Source organism: Eublepharis macularius, chromosome 4 (assembly GCF_028583425.1).
Source record: "Eublepharis macularius isolate TG4126 chromosome 4, MPM_Emac_v1.0, whole genome shotgun sequence".
NCBI classification, from domain to species: domain Eukaryota; kingdom Metazoa; phylum Chordata; class Lepidosauria; order Squamata; family Eublepharidae; genus Eublepharis; species Eublepharis macularius.
The window spans coordinates 75,347,835-75,371,537 of NC_072793.1; the positions used below are offsets into that span (position 1 = coordinate 75,347,835).

At 40.3% G+C, this 23,703-nt stretch overlaps 1 protein-coding gene across 5 annotated transcripts in view; it reads left to right on the forward strand.

Annotated features, from left to right (window-relative positions):
* Window positions 1-23,297, forward strand: part of LOC129328399 (F-box/LRR-repeat protein 21-like) — a 38,171-nt gene extending 14,874 nt beyond the window's left edge. For 4 of the 5 annotated variants that reach the window (XM_054977442.1, XM_054977444.1, XM_054977443.1 and 1 more), the window contains 4 exons: window positions 16,324-16,782; window positions 18,006-18,128; window positions 21,180-21,351; window positions 22,240-23,297. In XM_054977442.1, the coding sequence (XP_054833417.1) occupies window positions 16,411-16,782; window positions 18,006-18,128; window positions 21,180-21,351; window positions 22,240-22,883 (1,311 nt within the window). In that variant the 5' untranslated portion in view covers window positions 16,324-16,410 and the 3' untranslated portion in view covers window positions 22,884-23,297. Of the gene's footprint in view, window positions 1-10,281; window positions 10,355-16,323; window positions 16,783-18,005; window positions 18,129-21,179; window positions 21,352-22,239 lie in introns of those variants that run through there. The other variant, XM_054977445.1, reaches the window with a different exon arrangement.
* The last annotated feature ends 406 nt before the right edge of the window (window positions 23,298-23,703 follow it).

Consider the following 23,703-nt stretch of genomic DNA (forward strand, 5'->3'; position numbering starts at 1 on the left):
ATAGTTGATCTTTACAATATTTTTGAAAAACAACTTAAAAAGTCTTTTCAGTCCAACCTGTGTGTGGGACATAAGGATGGCCTCATCTGAGTAGAGAAGTAAATTTAATGCCTTAAAAGATAGATACTGGGGATAGAATTCTTCTGAGGAAAGGACTGTTGCAAGGTCATTCAAATACAAATTAAAAAGTAAAGGTGCTAAAAGACAACCTTGCTTCACTCCTCTGTCAAGACAAATACACTCTGTAAATTCTTTGTTTTCTCCACAGTGGACTTGGGCCACACATAAGAAGTAGAGATTTTTTATTAGCCAGAGCAATCTTTTATCGATTGGAGTGCATTCCAGTTTTCCCCACAGTCTGCTCCTAGATATGGTGTCAAAAGCTCTTTTAAGATCTATGAATGCAACATACAATTTACCTCTGAGTGGGGAGGTGTATTTTTTGACTAGATGGGCTAAGATCAAACAATAATCTTAGAGTGCGAAGCCCTTTCTAAAGCCAATTTGTTCCTACGCAAGGATGTTGTTTAAGATTATCCATTCCTCTAATTTAAGGTAATGATATGGTGTATACAGCTTTGCCACTGGCGAGAGAAGACTAATAAGGTGAATGTTTGAAAAGAGCCTAGAATGTTTGTTGTTTATTGCAGAAATCAAGAGGCCTCATATCTTTTTTTTCCCCTTTTTAGTGTGTTCCTATATTGTCCTTTAAGGTCTAGCAATTCTCTTACAACTCCCAGTGTATTATTCATTTTAAATTCACAATGTTTTCAATGAATTGCCTTCTTTAGGAATTTGCATTCACTGTCAAACCAGTTGTTGTGTCTTTTGACATGTTGAGTATTTGGACATGATTTGGTATATAAAGGTTCGACAGTATTGAATAAGGAATATAGAGGAGTAATAAAATTGTTCTTTAGGGTACTCGACAAGAGTTTTCTCTCCATTTCCTGGAATTCTTCGGAATCAAATATCTTAATTACTACCATTGGATACGGTGAGTAAATGCCTGCTTATCAGTTAGATGGAACAAATTCTTATAGCATAGATGACTATCCACAGGAGTGCAAATGCTGAGTAAAGTTGGAAGGTGATCCCTCCAATATATTCTTCCCACATTAACTCTCTCAGCTAGATTGAAATGATCTTCTGTGAAATAGTCAATTGAACTGACCCCTTATGAGCAAAGAAAGTGAATTCTCCTATTCTATCAATTTCTCTTTGTCGAACAATTTGAGGCCTGTAGCATTAACTGTCTTATCTTTGGAGAACATATTATACAGATAAGGGGAGATGGTTTCTTCTAGCCCACAACCTAGCCATTTTTGGACCAGACATTCATTATCTTGACCAATTCTAGCGTTGAGGTCCCCAGCAATAAGAATTGGGTAATTATTAAAATGTTGAGACAGATTGTCGTAAATTTCCAAAAAGGAGGACCAGTAAACAGTTAGAACATGTCGATTTTGAGTGTGTGTGGGGGGGGGGAGGTGGTATAGGTCAACACTATTATAAAAGAAAAATCAACCAATTGTATCAACAGCCAAAGTCAAGTCAAAAGAGGCCACCACTTCCAATCTGGAAATATTAAGGGCAGATGAAATGAGGCAGGCCAACCCACCTATCAGCCTCCCTCCATTCTCCCCCTTTTGGCCTCCTTAGAGAAGGTAATATATCCTGGGAAGGTTATGAGGTTACTTAGCCAAGTCTCTTGTATTGAAATAATATCAAAAGTAGATAGGAAAGAGTTAACTTCGGAAAAGAGACATTTGATGCTCCAGCCAGCCACATTCCAACTTAGTATGTTAGTATTACTGCAAGCTTATTGTCATTGACTATCAGGAGTAACATTTTCCGTTTGATTGGCTGAAAAAGCAACATTCGGATTCACAGAGTGGATTTGAATTTTTGGTTCATGAGGGGTTGGAACAGAAGAGTCAGATGTTGGAGTATCACAAGAAAGTTTCTTTACAAGGAAGGGAATAATCCCTCCCATGGCTTTATGAAAGGAAGGGTTCCTTCTGGTTTCTTCATAAGTTGCTTGCTAGTCTCTCTAGAATGGGGTTTATTGTATGATTGTGATGTAGCAAGTTCTACACTCTTATTATTCTTATCATTATTCTTGTCATTATTAGCTAGTTTAGTTGTGTTCTTCTGTCGAACTTTAATCAAATGATCCCATAGTTGTTCAAATCGCTTAATAATATTGGTCTATTCTTCAACCGGAAAGCAGGGGTCTCAAAAGAATTTTTAAAACTTTCATCAACAGCATCCAGATCATTCTCCTTTGAGGGTGTTCAAGTACAGTTTTAAGTTCCCTTCATCCTTTGTGATTCAGGCACTTTTCTGGCCTCTTGTAAAATGGGTTGTTCAGTTAAGTCAATCAGTGGGATTTCTGGGGCTTTAGGGGTCTGCCTCCTGATTAAGGATCTGCTGTTATCATTTTTATATAATATAGATTCTTTTAGGGAAAATTTCAAAGAGGACTTTGAAGGGATAAGAGAGGTTGCTATGGTAGTTTTAAGAGGATGTTGAGGAAATACGCCATGGCTGCAAAGCCATTCCTTATTTGATATGATTAAAGATGGAAGTTTTGAAGAATAAAATAAAAGCATTAATCTATAGGAACAAAAGTTACTAGACAAATTGTCATAATATTTTAAATCGATTGAAGTAGGATGTAAATTCAGAAGAAATGCTAAATGCTCCTTTATGAGCCATTTATTATTCCAATTAATAATTTTCCCTCTAAAACAATGGATATCCAACACAATTCTACAGGGATCAGGAACGGGGGTGGGGGTCTTTTGAAAGATTGTGTTTTCTTCCAGTTTTTCTCTGGATTACTGTTTAGAATTTAAGTGGAGAGATGATCTGTTTTTCCATACATTTTATTTAAAGTATGTGCAATGAGGAAGGTTTGCGATACTAGCAAATTCAAGATTGAGTCTCCATTCTTGAGTGTCTCATATTGATGAAACCTGTTCTGCAGATCATCTGAATTTGTGGCTTTCTGTTTAACTGTGAAATCATTCAGAAGATTGTGGGCCCTATCTGTGTCTATGTTATCTAATGAGTGAAGGTGATCTGTGGTCAGTTGTAAGGCCTCAAAACTATTTTCAAAATTATATTGGGATCTTAGCGGATCTTCTGCCCTACTTTGTTTAGGAGATGGAGGCAAAAGGTGCTCAAAGGGGCAGTTACACTTAGAGTTCATAATAAACTCTTCTATAAGTTCTTCTATATTCAAATCTATATTAATGTTAGTGCTTTTAATATCAGTACCCCCCCTACCAAGGGAAAAATAAATGAATAGATAAATATCCACCCCTGTCCCAACCTTGAAACAAATTGAAGCAAATTTAAAACACGTTTCAAAACAAGTTAAAAACAAGTTAAAATTAATTAAAAACAAATTGTGAACAGATTAAGAACAGAGCAGGGCGTGAGTAAAATAGAGTAGGGTGCAACAAAGCAGAGTAATGGAGGGTGGCAACAGCCTCAGCATAGCAGACATTCTTACTTATCACAAAATAGCCAATTTATTTTTATCTTCCTTTTGTTGACAATGAAAAGGGAACCAAATCAAAATAAATGAAGAGAAGACATGGAGGACTTGAAAAGTGATAAACTGCCAGCAGTAATGAACTAGAGCTCAAAACTCCCTCAAAGCTCTCTAAATTGCACTTCATCTAATTGGGAGGGGGGGGTGAAGGGAGACTTCAGCAATAAGTCTCCTGAGCTGAGGGAAAGGAAGGAAAAAAAAGAGAATCAAGGGGAGAGGTTTTTATATGAGAGTGTACTCAGAATAAATTCACATAAGGCTAATATCAAAGATAGAAATTAGTATATGATATATAATGTGTAGAGCTTGGGGGAAAAGGGTAAAAATCTAAGAGATTAATAGAGGTAGAGAAAAGCTAACCAGGGTCTATATACAGCCCTCCCCCTCCTGATTAACAGGAGAAGGGAATGAAGAAGAAAAAGTTGTTGCTGCTGGCTGGCTAACAAGTCCAATCTGATGTAGACCTCAGTATGCCTAATAAAACTAATTAAAACAAGATAAAATAAGCTAAGACTAGATAAAAAAGAATTAAAGCAAAATAAGGCAAAGCTCCTACAGATGGAGCACTGCCTTCGGCGTCTGTAATTTCACACTTGAAACTGGAAGGAGGTGTGTATGGGGGAGGGGTCAGGTAACAGAGCAGCAAGTTTGTGCCAGGAAGTACATCAGTGGTTACTATGTTGTGGATCACATTTGCCCCATAAAATGGAAATACAGACATATCAAACCAAGCAAATGCCCTTGAAGAAGTAATCATGTGAAGAATATCAGTAAACACTGCTGAATCCCAGCTGCAAATTAGTTCAACGCATCGCCAAGCTGACCTTCTGTTATACTGATCCAAAGCTCTTTCCTGGCCTCCTTTTTTCTGCTTACAGCAAGCATGTTAAAATTGTGTTGTTTTTTTAAGAGACAGGTTGGCCCACCATTGCAAAATGGGCTATCAGCGCAAATAAGTATTGAGGGGGACAGTCACCCAGCTGCTATCATTTGTTACCCTGTTCTTTGTCTCCACATTTAGCTGTGGCATGTGAGCATATGCATTGCTTATCTGTCTGTCTTTTTTTATACTTCCCAACTCATTGGGGAGTAAGAGATGACATACTTTTCTGGCACCGCATTGCTTTTCCACAGCTTAGGGGAAACAGGGCTACGGCAGCTGTCAGGCTTTGGCTGAGAGTGGGATAAGGATGGAGAGGCATTTGCCACTCAGGCCATTTTCACACTACTCACCTTCATCCGGAATGGGGCGCGTCTCGAAAAAAATGTGGAAGATAGCATCTTCTCGTGTTTTTTCGAGACGTTATGCCCCATTCCGGATGAAGGTGAGTACTGTGGAAACGGCCTCAGTACTCACATAGTCAAGAAGATGCATGACAAATTGCATGAGTGTGTTAAGCTGTTTATTGAGTGTGTTCCTAAACTTATCTGCTCTCTGTTTCGTATGTAGAAAACTGCTTCTTGAAAGACAGTTTCACGAGAGCCAGCTTCTTGAGAGCCAGTTTGGTGTAGTGGTTAAGAGCGCAGGACTCTAATCTGGAGAACCGGGTTTGATTCCTCACTCTTCCATTTGAAGCCAGCTGGGTGACCTTGGGTCAGTCACAGCTTCTAGCTGTCTCAGCCCCACCCACCTCACAGGGTGTTTTGTTGTGGGGATAATAATGGCATACTTTGTAAACTGCTCTGAGTAGGTATTAAGTCATCCTGAAGGGCAGTATATAAATCAAATGTTGTTGTTGTTGTTGTCATGCTTTATAGAAGAAGTTAATCTTCTGTTTCTTGGCTTGACTTTTCTGAACAAGTGCATTAGGAATTTGGAAAATTAAACAGCTCTTTCCATTATAGTTCTAAATAAAGAAAAGTATTTTTAAAAGCTAGGTACACATACATAAATATTGCATGGCAACTTGAACTGGACAGTAGCGTTTTTCTTGTTTACTGATCAAAGGACAGGTTTTGGAGAATTTGTTCTATTGTAGTGATGTACTTTGCATACTGTTTATTGGGTTTTATTTTTGCATGATGGATTGGAGAATAATGAAAAGGAAAGATAGGCCCAAGCCCTTAGAGTTTATAGTATGCAGTACTTTTCACTCAAAGCATCAAAGTGACTTCCCGTGCACACAAGATGCAAATCACCTTAGGCCTCTTAGAGGACACTTTTTGCTTAGATCATATTTTGTGTGATGATGATCATGGCTAACATGTACCCCCCCCCATTAGTGCTTATAAAGTTTCAGTTTGCTTGATGAAGGTGTCGTACTTTAGGTGTTTGCTTACATGCTTGTGTATAGTCAGGTTTCATTAACTACTATTTTAAAAATTCTAAGGCAGAAGTCTAACTTGATAGTATCTTTTCAGGGGTGTTTTTTGGTTAGTTTTCTGTTAGCAGATGACACTTTGTAAAACAGATCAGTTCTAGATCAATTCTAACTTTTTGTTTTAAGCCACAAGCATTGTAGTGGCTTGAAACAAAAAGTCTTAGTTTCAAAATGCAACTCAGAGTGTGACTACAAGTGACTTTCTTCACGTGGAGAACACTAGATTTTTCTTGCAAGGTTACCTGGGAAGTGACATCCAAGTGGTCCTTCCCCTCTCTGTTAGAATCGCTGCCTGAAGAGCCACAAGAGGGCTTCATTTGGGGGCAGGCAGCTTCTACTTTCTCCTAGGGCATCCTGTAGGCTGCCTGCTCCCGGGGAGCTGCTCTGGAGAAAGTGGTCGCGTTGGTGAAGTTTCAGCCGCAGCGACAGTGGAAGGATCTGCTGCAGATTCTTCCACTGTCGCTGCGGCTGAAGCTTCACCAACGCTGCCGCTTCCAGAGCAGCTCCCCGGGAGCAGGCAGCCCGCAGGACACCCTTGGAGAAAGTAGCAGCTGCCCGCCCCCAAACAAAGCCCTCTTGTGGCAATTTGGGCAGCAATTCTAACAGAGAGGGGAAGGACCACTCGGCCTTCACTTCCCAGGTAACCTTGCAAGAAAAATCTAGTGTTCTCCACGTGAAGAAAGTCACTTGTAGCTTTGCTCAAAGTCCTTTATATAGACTCCTAGAGTCAGGCAGGTTGGTTTTTCTCTAGATGACTTCACAGGTCAGTCATTCTTCTGGAACTCCACCCTCCTTAAGGAATCCTTTCCTCTCAAACAGGATGACTCATCAGTGGGATGGCTATTCAGACAAAAGAAAGGTGTTTGTATTAGACCGGACCTTTGGACACTTACCGTGAAGGGTCCTTCTCCTCTGAGGAAAGGAGGACATCTTGGGTGATTCCCACCATCCAATCAGGGAGGCAGGAACTAACTTTCTTCCTCTTCCTGTCTAGCCTGTGGGACCACCCTCTCTTCAGTTCAGGTGACTCCACAAAGCAGTAACATTGAATTTATCATTCAGCAACTGTTAATACTGAGAGAAAAAACACCTGTTGCATTAACATGTACTGTAAATAAAGCATAACCCGGAGGAGGTATAAGAATGAGGCAGCAGGGTAGAGAAGGACGGAGACCCGGGGAGGGCAAGATGTCCTCCTTTCCTCAGAGGAGAAGGACCCTTCACGGTAAGTGTCCAAAGGTCCGTTCTCCCTCTGAGGCGGAGGACATCTTGGGTGCTCCCAAAGCAGTTTCCAGTTTCTGGGTGGGATGTGGTCTTCGTCCACGATCATGCACTGCAGTACTTTTCTACTACAGTCAGTGTCCGCTGAATCATATAGATTCAATTTGTAGCATCTTAATAAGGTCAACACTGACAAACTTGCAGCCTTCTTCTACAAAAGTGTTCCTGTGTAACGCTGCACTGGTAGTAGCATTCCTCAAAGAGTGAGCTGGTATTTCACAAGGAACCTCTGTGAAAAGAGTTTTTAGGAGTTTCGATAGTGTATGTTTTGCTATTGGCACCTGCTGCTGCTGAAGACATTTTCTTCCCTAAACTGAGATGAGATATATTTAAAAACAGTAAGACTGACTTTCTAATTTGCACTGTTCGGAGCAGAGGCCTTAATCCTCCTTCTGACATCTAGGTTGTGTCAGAGCCTCTCCCCCGTCTATTTAGGGTACAGGTATAAATATGGTAGCCTTATCTCTTGCAAACTATGCAGTTTGGAATACGGTTTTGGAAGACAGCACGAGGCATCACCTTACTATTGGGAAAGATACAGAGTTCAGGTCTGACTAAATCTTCTGGCGGACGCGAACATAATAAGGAAGATAGTCTTCATTCTCAGCCTTCTCAGGGGAACATCCTTGACTGGTTCAAATGGATGCTTGGTCAGGGCTGTGTAAAATGTCTACTGAGTGAGGGCTTCCCAATAAGAGTTGTAAATTCTGAGCATAAACTGTTTTCTGAATGCTAGGAGAGTGTTGGCCACCTCTCAGAAATATCCCCATCTTAGGAAGGTGTTCCTTTCTATTTCCACACGGTTAAGCAGAGTAAGTCTAAATGAGGGAGCCAAATTGGTCCCTGCTGTAACTTGACCGAAGAGGTCAGTAGGGTGAAAGGTGGAAATATCACCATCTGTTGGAAGGTGGAAAGGCATGGTCTGTTACTGGTAAGGGTAGTAATACATAGAGGAGGCCTAATGGCCACTGCAATGTCAGGGCAGCTGCTTGTGAGTAGAACAAATCTTGTCACGTACCCCGGTAGTTGATGGCTGTGTTGGGGCGCACACAGGTTCATGAGGTGTTGTGAAGTGCAATGTTATGAGATGTTCTTAAGGGACTATTCCCATTGTCCCCTCAGCCAGTCTGCCTGGGCATTGGATATGCCTTTGATGTGTACAGTTCTGATTGAAGCTAGGTGACCATCCTCCCAGGTAAGTATCCTTGCTGCCACCTGTGTCACTTCAAGGTCTTGAATCCCCCCTGCTTGTTTATATATATTTTGTCTGCAACCTTGTCCATACAAAGCTCTGAACTGGAACAGGGCCAGACAAACTGCTCCCCTTTTTACGTCATTGATAGGAAGACATGCCTAACCTGATTCTTACACCTGTAAATATTTGTTGTTCTCGAGGGATCATGAATCTTTTGCTTTGCATTGGGTTGGTGACCTTAGCTCAGATGGGTTTTGATCTGAAGTGGTATCTGAATGGGAAGATCTGTCTTCTCCATGATCTGTTGGTAATGAAATCTAAGAAAGGTCTGAAGTGGTCTTGCCTATAGACGACCCCAAAGGTATTGCATTGTAGGTAGCAACTAGCAAACCCATCAGTTTCAGTAGTGTTGTGAGAAGTGATTTTGCACTCTGATGACAGTCTCAGTCAGCAGTTTGGTCTTCCTGACCTTTTCTTTGGTGAGGGATAGAAAAAACCCTTTTGGTGACTGTGATCTAACCCAGGTGTTCAAGCTTGTAGGAACTGAATGGTGAATTGAGTGTTGTGGTGAGATTTTCTCTTGAACCAATCAGGAGATCATCTGGGTACAAGTGAACATGAATACCCCCTGTCTCTGAAACGTATGATAGGGTTGATCATGAATTTTGTAAATACTCTTGGTGTGATGGACAGGCCAAAACAGGATGGCTCAGAACTGCCAATTTTTAATTTTTTTTTTAAAACATAAAATCTTAGATAATTTTGATGGGCTGTCAGAATTGGTACATGGAGGTATGTCTCTGTGAGATCTGTAGATGTCATGTGTTCTTCTGATTGATTAGTCACTGCAACTGAGCACAGAGTCTCCATTCAGAAGTGATATAATTTGATAAACTTGTTCAAAAAACTTGAGGTCTAATAACACCCTCCAGTCCCTATTCTTTTTAGGGACTGAGAAGAAGATTGAGTAGACCCCTTTCTGGAGGGCAGCTTTCAAATTGTATGGAATAGCCTTGTGAGACTATGTGTAAGGCCTGCCTGCTTGTCAACCTAAGCTTGATGGTAAAGAGTAGTTGGCCTATCACGGGACAGCTAACAAGTTCTGTCTTAGAGATCTGGGTATTAAGGTTGATCTCTTTCCCCGTGTGGAGAACTGGCTGTTTGATCTTGGGAAAAGGTAAGCATTATCCCCACCAAACAGCTGGAGAGCTGGGACTGAGAGGACTGGTTTATCCAAGACCATGTGGCAAGTTCATGGCAGCAATGAGAATTAAACCTGCAGAGTATGGCATCACTGTTCAGTTATTTAACCGCTATACTACAAGTGCGGTCTTAAAAAGACCCCCCTTATTAAAGGGTTGCCTAGATTAACCTCAGGATGGCAATTTGGAATCTTGTCTGGACCTTAGTAGTGTGTGTTATGAATAAAAGGCTGAGGTCCAATGGATCTCCTCTCAGATTGTTTGAGTGTTTTTGGCAACACATTCTTCTGTCCTAGGTCTCAATCTAGATCTTTCCCAGGGTACCCCCAAATAGCTTGTCTCTCTGAAAGAGGTAAGCCAGGATGATATTTTTAGAGTGTGAATCTGCTGGCCATGCTCTTACTCAAGCGTGCCAGCTTGTCACTGCTGTCAAGACCATAATCCTAGAAGAAAAAGGTAAATGTATCCAGGATGATGTCTGTCTTGAAGGTATTGGCCCTTACATTTCTGTTTGCCCCTACAATGGGGGCAGCTATTGTTGTACAGGAGGAGTTGGATCAGTTTCCAGATCCATACTCCTGACACTCTTGAGGCAATAGAGACAATAGCTGTAGCCTTAATAGCCATGGTCACGGCCTCGTGAGTTCTTGTTAGCATGGCCTCTCTCTTCTTGTCTAAGTGGTCTCTGACTGATCCTTACCCATCTTCTGACCAGAGCCCAGATGACTGAAGAGTAGCCACTGGAGGTTCCATCGCAAGTACCTGCAACAACTCATAGCAAAGAAAGGTAGTAAGTACAGTTTTTGGGGACCAAGTTTGGGGATTATTAATTGGCTTATGGTGTAGAACACTCAGCCTTGAACCTTCTCCACAAATATTCTGGAAATGGGAGGACCTTTTCTGAGGAACCTTCACGAGGAAGTGACTCGTTTCCCTGGGCTGGATTTGGTATTCCCAGTCTAAGGGTCCTACTCCCCCAAGGCTAATTTTTACAGCTCTAAGGCTGAGAATGTCTTAGGTGTAAATTCTGGTAGACCTCAGATTCTGACAGCTGGACTGACTGTTCTGGTAGGGATATTTCTTCCTTTTCCACATCTGAAGGAATTCATCCTTCTCCCTGTCATTACAAACTCTATCTGAGGGCGATCCCCCTGCTCCGTGGGGATCCCTGACTGATAAACGTTACAAACTGCCTTATTCTGACTCAGACCATCGGTCAGTGTTATCTCCTCAGACTGGCAGCAGGTCACCAGGGTCTCAGAAAGAGGTTTTTCTCCTCATCTACCTAATCTATTAAACTGGAGTTGATGGGGAACAAACCTGGATCTTTTGCATACAAAGCAGAAGCTCTTCCACAGAGCTACAGCCTTACTCATGGAGGGAGGAGGAGGTAGACACCACACCACTATTTCCTCTCTCCTGGTTAGTCTTAAGAGTTAAAAGGTTCAAAGACACCGGCAAAATTGCGCCCTTTATACATTACCCATCTGACAGGGAAAGGCAGGGCTAGATCCTGTTGTAAAAGCAGGGCTAAATCCAAAGGGGAAAGGCCTGCTGTAAAATCTCCAGCCAGGAGATTGGCATGGGCACATTCACATGGAGCCAGGGCTGAGGAGATTCCTGGAATCTTTATAGGGCCAAGGTGCTTCTGACTGGTAAAGTAACAGGATTTCCCCCCTCTCAGTCAGTCTAATTGCTGACAGGAATTCTGGAGGTATAACACGCTCGGGGGAACACTTACGTGGCCCTCCTGGGCTTGTTGGCTGGAGCTCTGGGTGTCTGGATTATGTTTCAGCCATGTTTCTCCTGCCAGGAGATTGGCAAGCGCGTTGCGTTGTTTCCCGCCAAAATTGAGCTCCACCAGGTGGCGCTGTTCTCAGCTGGCTGGCTGAGGCACGCTGTTTTAACAAGCTCCCTCTGTGGAAGATGGAGCTGTTGAGAGGCCTGCGTCTCTTCCAAGGCCATTTCCTTGCTGGGGAACCCATACAGCCTCAGAGGCATGCTGGTGCCGGCTGGGCCTGTTCCCGCCATCGGTAGGACGGCACTCCATGGGAACAGCCCAAATTCTCCTTGCCAGGGAACCCATACAGCCTCAGAGGCCTGCTGGTGCTGGCTGGGCCTGTTCCCGCCACCGGAAGGATGGCTCTCCGTGGGAACAGCCCAAATTCTTCTCCATGAAGCTTTCCTCAGAGTCCGATGACTCTCTAGAGTCCTCTTCTTTTCTTTCTTTGGCAAGAGGAGTAAAAGAAGAGGAAATGGGAGGAGAGTAAGGTAATGAAGTAAGTAAGGAGTAAAGTAAAGAATGATTTGAGGAAGAAGAAAGATAAATAAGAGATAGAGAGAAAAAAGGCAGCAGAGCTCGTCTGCTACAGAACTGCTCTCCCTGGAGGCAGGAACAGAACTGAAGAGAGGGTGGTCCCACAGGCTAGACAGGAAGAGGAAGAAAGTTAGTTCCTGCCTCCCTGATTGGATGGTGGGAATCACCCAAGATGTCCTCCGCCTCAGAGGGAGAAAGGAAGTTCCACATTCTCTGAAAGGGTATGTGTGCACATGCCCTTCTGGTTCAAAGCTTTTAGGAGATGAAGCTGCAGGCCAACTTGGCCCTATATTGAAGGAAGTATGGCTCTGGCATTTAACATGTTTAGATCTGTCAGACTTGCCATGTGTCCTGATGCAATTCTGAAGAACTGTTTATACTAACCTTCAGATCTTTTTTTCTGTAAACAAATAATTATTCTGTAAACAGTCAGTGCTGAGGGTATTTAAAACCCTGCTGTATTAGTAGTTTTTACACATTTCTAACCATGTGTCATGGGCTTATCAATATGAAAGCAATAAACCCATATTCCGTTGAAGATCACTCCCTTTGGTGTCTTGATTTGTGTAAAGTCATTGGGAAATATGAATAAAAGGGAAATATGAATAAAATGCAAAGTAATACAAATAAAATCCTCTTACATATTTCTAAGTATATTATTTGACCTATTTGCTCTCAGTGGCTTTGTGGTTAAGAAAAGTGGCTAAATTTTGTTCAGATTAATTATTGTATTCAAACCTGTCTATTTTTACCAAAACCCCTACTTATCAAATATAACCATATTTGGTTCAAAATATTTTAAAGCAAATGTATCAGCTACTAAAGTTCTTAGACTACACAATATATGCAGTGAAACTTTATTGTAATAATAGTATGCTTTATTGCGGTTGATGACCAGATTCAAGCTTATAAAACAAATATTATCTGATATACAATATATAGGTTAAAATAAACTCGAAGCTTTATTGTAGTTACTGGTTCAGAAATGTTTCTCCTTCCCACCCCTTTCTTTAGAATTCCTCTTCACTGACTGTTAATCAAAACAACATGGAGCTTCAGGATCTTGTCCATTGTATCATTAGAAAATCCAGTATATTCCAGGATGGAAAATGTTAAGCTATTCTTCTGAATTACAAAATATTTTCCATTGCAGCTAAAGTCTTGTACATGCGCAGACCTTCAGAGGACAGGAACTATGTAGTGGCTGAGGTGCTCCAAATGAAAGGAGTGTGCCACCAGAGGAGTGGGGCCCATCCAGGCCACTGGCTTCTAGGGACCATGCACAGCTTCAAGCTAGAGAAAATGTTAGAATTGGTAGTTTTTTCCATTCTCAATTTAAATGCTGCAATATAAGGAATAAAGAAGTAAATTTTCTTTTCTTTTTTTTAAAAAAAATTTTTTTATTGGTGAGTACATAGTTATTACATATACTCCCCATCATACTTAATTTATTCCACCCCCCACCCTTTCCCTCCCCCTCCTTGTAGACTTCCAACAGCTTTCCAACCCTTAACCTGTTTTATTACTTAACTTATTTTCCATTAAATTCTTCTAAATCATATATGTATTATATCTCTTACTCTAAGCATATTCAAATTCTCTTATATATACTCTATCAAATCCACTAATATAGCCATTCTCTACATCACTATTTAAACTGTATATTTTTGATAAAGTCTCTTAATAGTAATACTGGCTTAGGTTAATTAATAGCTAAATTTTCCCATTGATGGTAAAGTTACTTCTCTCTTCTATTTAAGAAATCACAAATTAATAGTTCTCAAACTGCCACAGTCCTCCTTTCACATCCCATTTTTTTTCTAGATATTGTTTCAATTTCCCCCAATCTGCAATATATTCTCCTGGATCAAGGTCTTTGAGTTTTCTTGTCATTTTATCCATCTCCGCCATGTACAGCAATTTGTAAATCCAATCTTCTGTAGTTGGTATTTCTTGTACTTTCCATTTCTGTGCATATAAAAGTCTTGCTGCTGTAGTCATGTAAAATAACAATGTTCTGTACTGCATTGGAACATCTTCTATTCCCAAGTTCAGTAGCAGCAATTCTGTGTTCTTATTTATTTGGGTTTGCAAAACCTCATTAATTACTTCAATTATATCTCCCCAGTATTGCTTAGCTACCTCACAAGTCCACCACATATGGTATAATGATCCTTCATGCTTTTTACATTTCCAGCATCTGTCTGACATATTAGTATTTCCTTGTGCAATTTTCTTTGGTGTTAGATACCACCTGTACGTCATTTTATATACATTCTCTTTAATATTTGTACAAGTTGAAATCTTCAGTGTATTTTTCCACAAATGCTTCCAAGCTTCCATTGTTATTTCTTTATGAAAATTTATTGCCCATTTCACCATCTGGACTTTAACTGTTTCATCAAGAAGTAAATTTTCTGTGTGTTGTTTACAGAAATCTTATGTGTTCATTTCAAAGCCCAAAATTCAAGAGAAGATGCTTCAAAATATCCTATGACATCTGATAATTTACTTTGTGAACTCCAGGTTTAAGATGTCTAAATGAGACGCATGCAGGGCTTTTTTTCAGCAGGAACGCAGGGGAACGGAGTTCCAGAACTGCTTGAAAATGGTCACATGGCTGGTGGCCCCACCCACTGATCTCCAGACAGAGGGGAGTTGAGATTGCCCTACGTGCTGCTCAGCAGCGCGGAGGGCAATCTAAACTCCTCTCTGTCTGGAGATCAGGGGGCGGGGCCACCAGCCATGTGACCATTTTCTCCAAGGGCAGCCCACTGAGTTCCACCACCTCCTTTCCCAGAAAAAAAGGCCTGACACATGGCACTATAAGAAATGCTTGTTTCAGGGAGGGATATCAGTAATTCTACTATTAACATCCTTGATAAGAGCATGCCATTAGCTACTGCTTGTAATCTGTCATGTCACATTTGATTTTAGTGCTGGTATGGAATTCTGTGTTAAATACCCCAAAACGTACCCTGGGGCTAGTGCCTTTCGTGTGGTTCTCAAAAGGGGAACAAAGGCTCAATGATTCTACAACTATCCTTGATGGGACACTTTAGTATCTGATTGTATGATAGTGACACCTCAGGAAGAGGGGACAAAGGAGGGTAGGGGAGTGCTGGGCAGGTTGATTGTGGATCTGCCAAGAAGCTGGGGTTGTCTTGATGGTGTCAGCTCTGGAATGCGGTGGCTGCATTGAGATGCGTCCATTAGATGTTCTGGACAGTCGGCACTTAGCTTCCATTCCAGGGCGGCTTCCGAGATATGCAGAGCGGGGCAAGGTCGGCCGCTATGGACATGACCGGCTCACTTTCACGAAATGGCAGCCTTAAGGTGTATTGTCCAGGCTGACTCTTTACTGCTTTGGAACATGGCTCCTTCCTTGGCATGGCTTGGGGCTTGCTAGTAGGCTGCCCAGTGGCGAGGGCAGACTCAGAGACCGGCCTGCAAGGGGCTCTCCGCGGGGACTGGCCAGGCTCATGGAGGGTCCCTCTGGTTGGCACTGTGCTGCTGGCAGCATGGCTCTGGGCCCAGGTGAGAAAGGTGCCCAAGGAGGCAGGAAACAGACATGGATGGCATAGTCCGTTGCAGCAGGGAGACCAGGATACAGGCATGGGCAATGCTGCCCCAAAACAGAGTCTTTGGTGGATCTTTAAAACAGCAACACAGGAAACTGACATAGTCCATGGCAGGCTCCATAACGGGAGGGGGGGGGTCCATGGCAACACAGGTCTGACTCAGAAATTACCTGGGGACTTTGGGGGGTGAAGCCTAGCAAGGATGTGACATCACTTTTGTGATTTCACTTCCAAGTCAAAAGCCAGGTGATGGCTCTTCCCAAGCTCCACCCCTTCTGATGACGTCACTTCCAGCATATTGCACCAAAACCCCACCACTTCCTGTGATGTCACTTTCAGGACACTCCCCCAAATCCACCTCTTCATCTGAAGTCACTTCAATGCATCATGTCTTGCGGCTCTCAAACATCTGACATTTATTCTATGTGGCTCTTACATTAAGCAAGTTTGGCACCCCTAGTGTATAGCCTGATCATAATTTATCTGCTTCAATGTCAAACCATGGTTTTCTCACAATCTCAGACATTGCAAAGCGTGAGAAATTATTGGGAGGGGGGACTTCCAACTCAGGAATACTTGTGGGGTAACAGTATAAATGGAAGAAAGGGAAGTGAAGAGGGTGTTACGTATTAGGTAACATAGCCATTCCTTTTGAGAAAATGTAAATATGGACAAACGCATACACATCTAGTTTCCAGATATTTCTTGATATTGTTCACCTTACATATAAAAATTTCTTGCATGTTCCTTTTGTAAAGTGTTCCAGCCATAGAAAATGAGAGTCGTTTTTTAACAGGGCCCAGACATTTCTTGTAGTTGTATATAGTTTAATATTTTTTTCTTGGCCCTCTACCTTTCTAGAGATCTATTGTACTTGAAAACTCACAGAAGACGTTGTTACTTGTATTCACCCCAGCATTCTTGTACCTGAAATACCTTGCTTTTGGAATGAAGAGGGTTAGACAAACAGATAAAGCTGTAAGTCCAGTTCTTCAAATGCTACACAGAACTAAAAAGCAAAAAACTGGTTACTACAACACAGTGTTTGACACATCTCATCCTCATGCCATGATAGACTGGGGAAGTCTGCCCCACCATGTAGTCTTTCACATATTTCAGTTCCTACCTCTTGTGGATCGAGCTCGTGCATCTTCCGTTTGTCGAAGATGGAATGAAGTGTTTCATATCCCTGACCTTTGGAGGAAGTTTGAATTTGAGCTGAATCAACCTGCTACATCATACCTGAAGTCTACTCACCCAGATCTTATCCAGCAGATTATTAAGAAGCATGCTGACCACTTGCAATATGTCAGCTTCAAGGTAAAAAAGATAGTTCTGTTAACTTCATGCAAAAAAAGTTGTTATAAACTCATTATTTTAAATATTATGAATATTTAATTTTAATTGTAATTAGTATTCACTTTTAATTTTAATATTAATATTTTAATGTGCCTTTGTTCTTTGTAGACAAGCCCCAAATAATTTTAGCTATGGTTTTGGATCCAATCTGCAATGTATGTAATGGTATTCATGGAAATGATCTTTACAGATTCCTGAAAGTCGTAAGACTCTTGAGAATAGCAGTGAATGCAGCGCGGAGAAGGAGAGTAGGCAGGTAGAGCTATTCCCTGAGTAAGCTCTTACTCTGATTGTGGAAGTATGTGATGTGTTTTTGAAATCCCATCCAAATTGCCCCTTAATGCAACCTCCTCCCTCCACAGTGTTCAATCTCTACCATTCCCAAGGTTTCCCCTACTTTCAGAAGTGCCTTTTCTGTATATGCTGGGAGGAAGGGACCAGCAAAAATTCTTTCTGCAAACCTGCTTTCCCTCTGAGTGACTTGCAACCAAGCCTATATTTTTCACTAGTGTTTGTTTTTAGAGTTCCAATAAAAAAGGTGTATTCACCTATAGAAATTGTATATTGCCAGTTTCATGCTTCTTAAATGAGCCAATGTTAAGGGGCGATATAGAATATTCCTGGATTCAGAATTGCTTTTATCATCGTCAAAGGAGCTGAGTAAAGGATCCCTTTAAATAAATATGTCTTCCAATATGTTTATTCCAAACATAAATATTGGTGTTGAGTATTCAGTGTTGAAATTGCCGTGGAATGTACGATCACATACACAGTTGCATGTAAAAGTGTAGGTGGAACCTATCTGCATTTTCTGTTAAATTGATGCTTTTGTGTTTGTTTTTAAAATGAACACACATCCTTGATAGCTTTTTTAAAGAGCAGGTATAGATTTAATGCTGGTCACTTGAAGTCCTTTTAACTTATCTCTGTAGAATTTTGGGTCTCTTATTTTTTTAAAGTCTAAATCCCACCTGATTATGTGTTTTGCTGCTAGAAAAGTACATTTAGCTAGAGTTTAGTTGGCAGACTAAGAAGCATTATCCTACACTTACATCCTTGCAGTGTAGGATTTGGGCCAAAGGGAATTCCATCACATTGCACTGGTATCAGAAACCTTCAGCTTTATAGATAACATGCTGACAACTTTCAATGCCGTGTGCACATTTCTTAAAATCATCCTTTAGGTTGACAGTAGTACTGAGTCTGCAGAAGCTGCCTGTGACATCCTTTCTCAGCTGGTGAATTGCTCTATCAAGACCCTTGGCTTGATTTCAACAGCGAAACCAAGTTTCATGGATGTTTCAAAGGTAACATGCTGCAGAGTTTTGAACCTGCATGAATAGAAGTAATGTACAGAAATGATAGGGGTGGGTACATCCTTGTCCTGAACAGTACTCTATTATATATTCTGGGAGTCTGAAAATGTGTGTCTGAAACAAAATATATGGATGGCTGGGCCACGTAAAGTGATGGAAAAGGTGATATGGTCTAGCCTAGAGAGGCGGGCTGGAAAGAATTTCTGATTGCAGTAGGTCTGTGTGTAGGAACTGGGGAAACAGTGCAAGACTTCAGTAGCATCCCATATTCAACATTCACATGTTGAATTCAACATGTGAACTAAATAAAATGGAAGTGTGAGAAGTCTTTGATTAGAAGAATATTTGATTGAAAGAAGAGTAAGCTGTGACTTACATTTTTATCTTGCATATTACTTAGCTCAGCAACAGTATAAACTTCACAACAGCGTGGGTATCTGCTAGTTTCTACTTTCTGATATTTTTCTGTTGAAAAAGCACTTCCACTGTGACTTGTTCTGAAAGCTCTTTTCTTATGATAGTAAAACAGATGATGTTTGAGGTATTCACAATTTGTCAGAATGTACTAATGCAGGCACATTAGCAGATGTGCTATCTACTTTCCAGAAAATAGTAAAGGAGTTAATATTGGTGCTATATTTTGGCATTCACTTTTCAGTTAAGTTCCGGAGATTCAATAAATATTATGACATGGTAAACAAGAAGATAAAATACTACAGACTTTTTTCTGAATATGTTGTCTGTAATGCAGAGTATTGGTATTATTTACATGAAGATGTTATGTTATGGAGAGTCTGAAGCATTGCCTGAAGGTGACTTGATTACATCTCGAGTGCAAGTGAACAATTTGATACATGTTTGGAAGACCACTTGTTGTAACCCACAGAAAAGACAAGAGTAAACAGGAAGGGAAATAGCTTGATTTTGTTAAAAAAAGTATTAAGAAAATGGGGATACAGAATAAGAAGAGATGGGGAAAGGGAAAAATATTTCAAATTAAATCATTCTAATACATTGCACCGTTCAATCTAATATATTTCTTGTTCTGCAGATCAGCAATTTGTTTACAAATTTTTCCATTCATTTTAAATAACGTCCATTCATTTTAAATAACGTTATTTAAATAGCTTAATTTTGTTAATCACTTTATTAAAGATTGTAGACTTTGCTTGCTGAAATTTATCTTGCCCCACTTACAGGGAAGGGCAGGCAAGAAATCTAATAAATTAAATTAATACTAGGTTTAACAGATCAGTAAATAATGTATGTAATTGAAATACAACCCCGTTCATATGTTCTGTTAGTGTGGTTACTGCAGAAAATTGAATCCATTTGGTACAGGAACATTTACAAACTTTATGCAGATTATCCTGAATCTGATAGGAAGCAATTATACCAGCACCTTTGTCCCTTTAGTGTATCCAGAAGAGAGATATAATATTCCATTTTCACAACCACACTGACATGATTGTCTGTGTTGCATAACATAGCTGTGTTCAGAAGCTGCAAACAGAGGTCTGCAAGTGGTTTTAATGGAAACATTTGCTTGCCTCTCTTGTCCTTCTTTTCATGAGGAGTGCAGTTGCAGGCTTTTGGATTAAAGAAGCCTTTAATCCATGCTCCAGCTTATTATAGCATCCCAGATACAAGCAGTTTGTTCTTAATATTGGTTTAATTCAAGTTTAAAATTTACACAGGTGCTTCAGTGTTGATGTCATAATAAATTGGTACTGGAGTCAAGGTCCCATTAATCTTCCCAGATTGCTCTATGCCACTCCAACCTGGGTCAACGGACCACTGGATCCTCTTGATAAGCTCCAGCAAACTTTCTTTTGTAAGATCCTTTCTCTGCCTCCCAGTATACCCTTGGCCATGGTGCAGCTAGAACTGAGACTCCCTCAGATTTCAACAATAGCATGGTACCATGCTATCAAGTTCAGACTATCACTCCATGAATCTAACGCTCTACCATCTTTACTGCAACTAGTAACAGCTGACTCCTGATTAGAAACTTGGCTTAGCCCAATTAACCAGAAATGCTCCCCTATTTACTTTCATTTATCTTATCAGAAAATGTTAATTTATCTTATCACTAAAATATCAGTGCTCTTTCATGTTACCTTCTGCCCAGATGAAGGGCCATTTCAGGAGAATTCCCCCTGAGAAATGTTATTGTACTTATTGCAAGGATCAAGTTGACTCAATTGCCTATATCCTTTTTAGCTGCCACCATTATAATTCACTTTGCAACCTACATATTACTCCCTGGACTGAATGTCTACAGAACATTTCTGAACAACAGAAACTAAAGATTTTACTATCAGGCAAGATAAAAAAGTGTACATGTGATCTAGCCATATTTACCTATGCAGTTAAAAAACTACTTATAAAATACTTTGACGTATGACTTGTAGGTTGTTAAGTTACAGGGAAAGGAAAGGATTCAAGGCTTTCCAAAACTAGAAGTCTTCATTTTCTCTCTCTCTGTATTGGGGAGAAGGGGCGGAGCAAGGTGAGCATGACAACAGGTTTTTTCTATCACTGATGAAAGTTGGTTTGTCTGAAGGTTGCCATGAGCTGTGTAACTAAATGATTGCTTATCTTAAGTGTGCATATGATTGTAATGAGTCTCTCCTTATTCATTCTTTAGCAGAAATTTCTTTTGATAATAACGTATTAAGCCAATATTAATGTAGTCATTAATCTGGACCGACATTCTTAGTCAAGCAACTTTTCAGTAGAATATGTTCTTCAGGTGTTCAGCTGTAACTTCAAATCATGGTTTGGGGCTACCTGAATTAACATGGGAGAATGCTTGGGACTCCCTTCTACCTTCTCATCTCTTCTCATATGCCATGAGCTGAAGAGGAGAGGGGCAAAGGAAAATGTGTGAAGGAGGCTAAGACTCTATGCGGGCTCATTCATGGATTACAAAACTATGGCTTGGTGTGACAGCTGAATGTCTCATAATGCACTGTCAGTTATCATGCAGTGCATATGTAACTGCTTGACAAATACTGTCTATCTTGTTTATTTGCATAGGCTCACTTTGTATCAGCACTGACAGTAGTGTTTGTCAATTCAAAGTCATTATCTTCCATCAAGATTGAAGATACACCGGTAGATGATCCATCTTTGAAAGTTCTTGTTGCTAACAATAGTGATACTTTAAAATTGCTTAAAATGAACAGCTGTCCTCATGTGTCACCTGCTGGTAAGTAATAAATCTGGCAAAACAAAAATATAAAATCTTAAATAGATTTTGTTGAATAATTTCTGCTAACATTTTATTATTTTAGATCTGGTTTTAGAATTATGCCAAATGAAATTTTTCATGATATTTCTTTGCTATTTATGGTGACAAGTTTATGGAGATTTCATCAAGCAGTATACATATCTGTATTTTGTTTATCATTTGATTCCTTAAGTCACTTTTCTTCAAGGTGAAATACAGGGTTGGCTTAAAGCGAAATATATCTTTTCCTCTGCTTTATTAATCTTTTTTGTCTTAATTTGCAATTTAAAGTTTTACCTGTGTAAAGATACTCCTTTAAAGACGCCGAGGTTGTTGTAGCTATCTCATTGGCACAAAGGTTGACAGTGTCATCTTTAAGTATTATAGGGTTGTGCTTGCAAGTGTGGACACAGCCCCACGCACCATATGTCTTGGCAAGGGGGCTGTTTGACCAAGGCCAATCCTGGCTTAGTGGATAGCTGAGACAGAGCAATGGCTTTACTAAATCAACCTGGACTCTTTAAAGTCTTCATTTTAGTAGTTCTATATGCCTAGGACCTTTGGGTTTGTTTTTTATTGTATCATGCCACCTTGGGGACCCTTTTGGAGTATAAAGATGTTTAAAAAGTAAAATCACTTAAACTCTAGGTACCACACTGGAGGTTATTTGCTAAAATGTCTCATAAACTATACATAGAACTATTTAGCTTGGAAAAATCGTTTTTTAAAGCTTTCAGATACATTCAGTTGCTCCTTCCAGGCTTGTTCTGATAATTCTGATGCCAGTTTGAAATAATGTACAAACATGAGATTGATGTGCAGTGGGTTTTTATACTGGTTTTATTGACTTTACTTTCTTATTCCTAGGAATTCTGTGTGTTGCAGACCAGTGTCATGGCCTTAGGGAGCTTGCTCTTAACTACTACTTACTAAGTGATGAACTGCTGCTGGCTCTTTCAAGTGAGAAGCATGTTAATCTTGAACATCTTCGTATAGATGTTGTCAGTGAGAATCCTGGACAGGTTGAATTTCACACCATCAAAAAACAAAGCTGGGATGCACTTGTCAAACACTCTCCCAAAGTCAATATTGTGATGTATTTCTTCCTGTATGAGGAAGAATTTGATGCATTCTTCAGGGAGGAAACTCCTGTAACTCATCTTTATTTTGGTCGTGCAGTTAGTAAATCAATGCTGGGCCGTATTGGAATGAACTGCCCAAGGCTAATTGAATTGGTTGTGTGTGCTAATGGCCTTCAACCACTGGATGATGAATTAATTCGCATAGCTGAACGCTGTAAAAATCTAACTGCCATGGGACTTGGTGAATGTGAAGTGACATGTCGAGGCTTCATTGAATTTGTAAAGATGTGTGGAGGCCGGCTCACCCAGCTATCAGTCATGGAGGAAGTGCTTATTCCAGACAGTGACTACAATCTGGATCAAATTCATTCTGAAGTTTCAAAGCACCTTGGTAGAATGTGGTTCCCTGATATGATGCCAACGTGGTAAAGAGTCTGTAAGACAAAAGGCCAAAGTAGCCAGCAGTGGCTGTACAGGGCATTGCTCTCTATGCAAATAAGGAATTGCAAATATGATACTGAATGATGTATCCCAGTTTATTGCCGTGTCAGTGGCATGCCACATTAAAATGAAGTATACTGAGTAGTCTACAAATTGAAAGTATATTTGTTAAGTAATATATGCTTAGTTTATCCTCCTAAAAATAGGAGCATTTTTTAAAATTGATTTGTGTTTAATTACTAAGTGCTTGATTTAGTACAGGAATACTGCAGTATTAGTATTTCTGGTGTGGCTAAACTGTTTGGCCTTCTTAGTAAATTTTGCATAATGGTTGTTGGTAAAGTGCGGTTTTTCCTGTTTTTTTAAAAATTAAAACAGTGATAATGTACAAACTTGTAAAAAAAACCCTCATGATATTAATCTTTAGACCTGAACGTATTAGTATTGGGGGAGGGGGGTTTATGCTATAACAGGGCAACTATGTAAATGCACTAATACAGTTATTCATTAGCAGGTTGAAGAGTTGCTCTTAGTTCTTCTATGGTTAACTCTATAGGAAGTGTTGGTCAGTAACACCCTACAATTAATGGTGATTCTAATTTTTAACAATGAATAGAGGTACTGCACATATCAGCTACAGCATTTCTATCCAGCTGCCTTGGAGGGATGTATTATCCTCACCAGCCATTTGCCTATAAGCCAATGCGAAATAGGCACCGTTTGCACTGGAGAGAATAGCGAGCTTGCTTGCTCATGAAGCTTTTCCTGTTTTGTCTATCTGCCCCTTCACTAACCAGTTGATACCTCT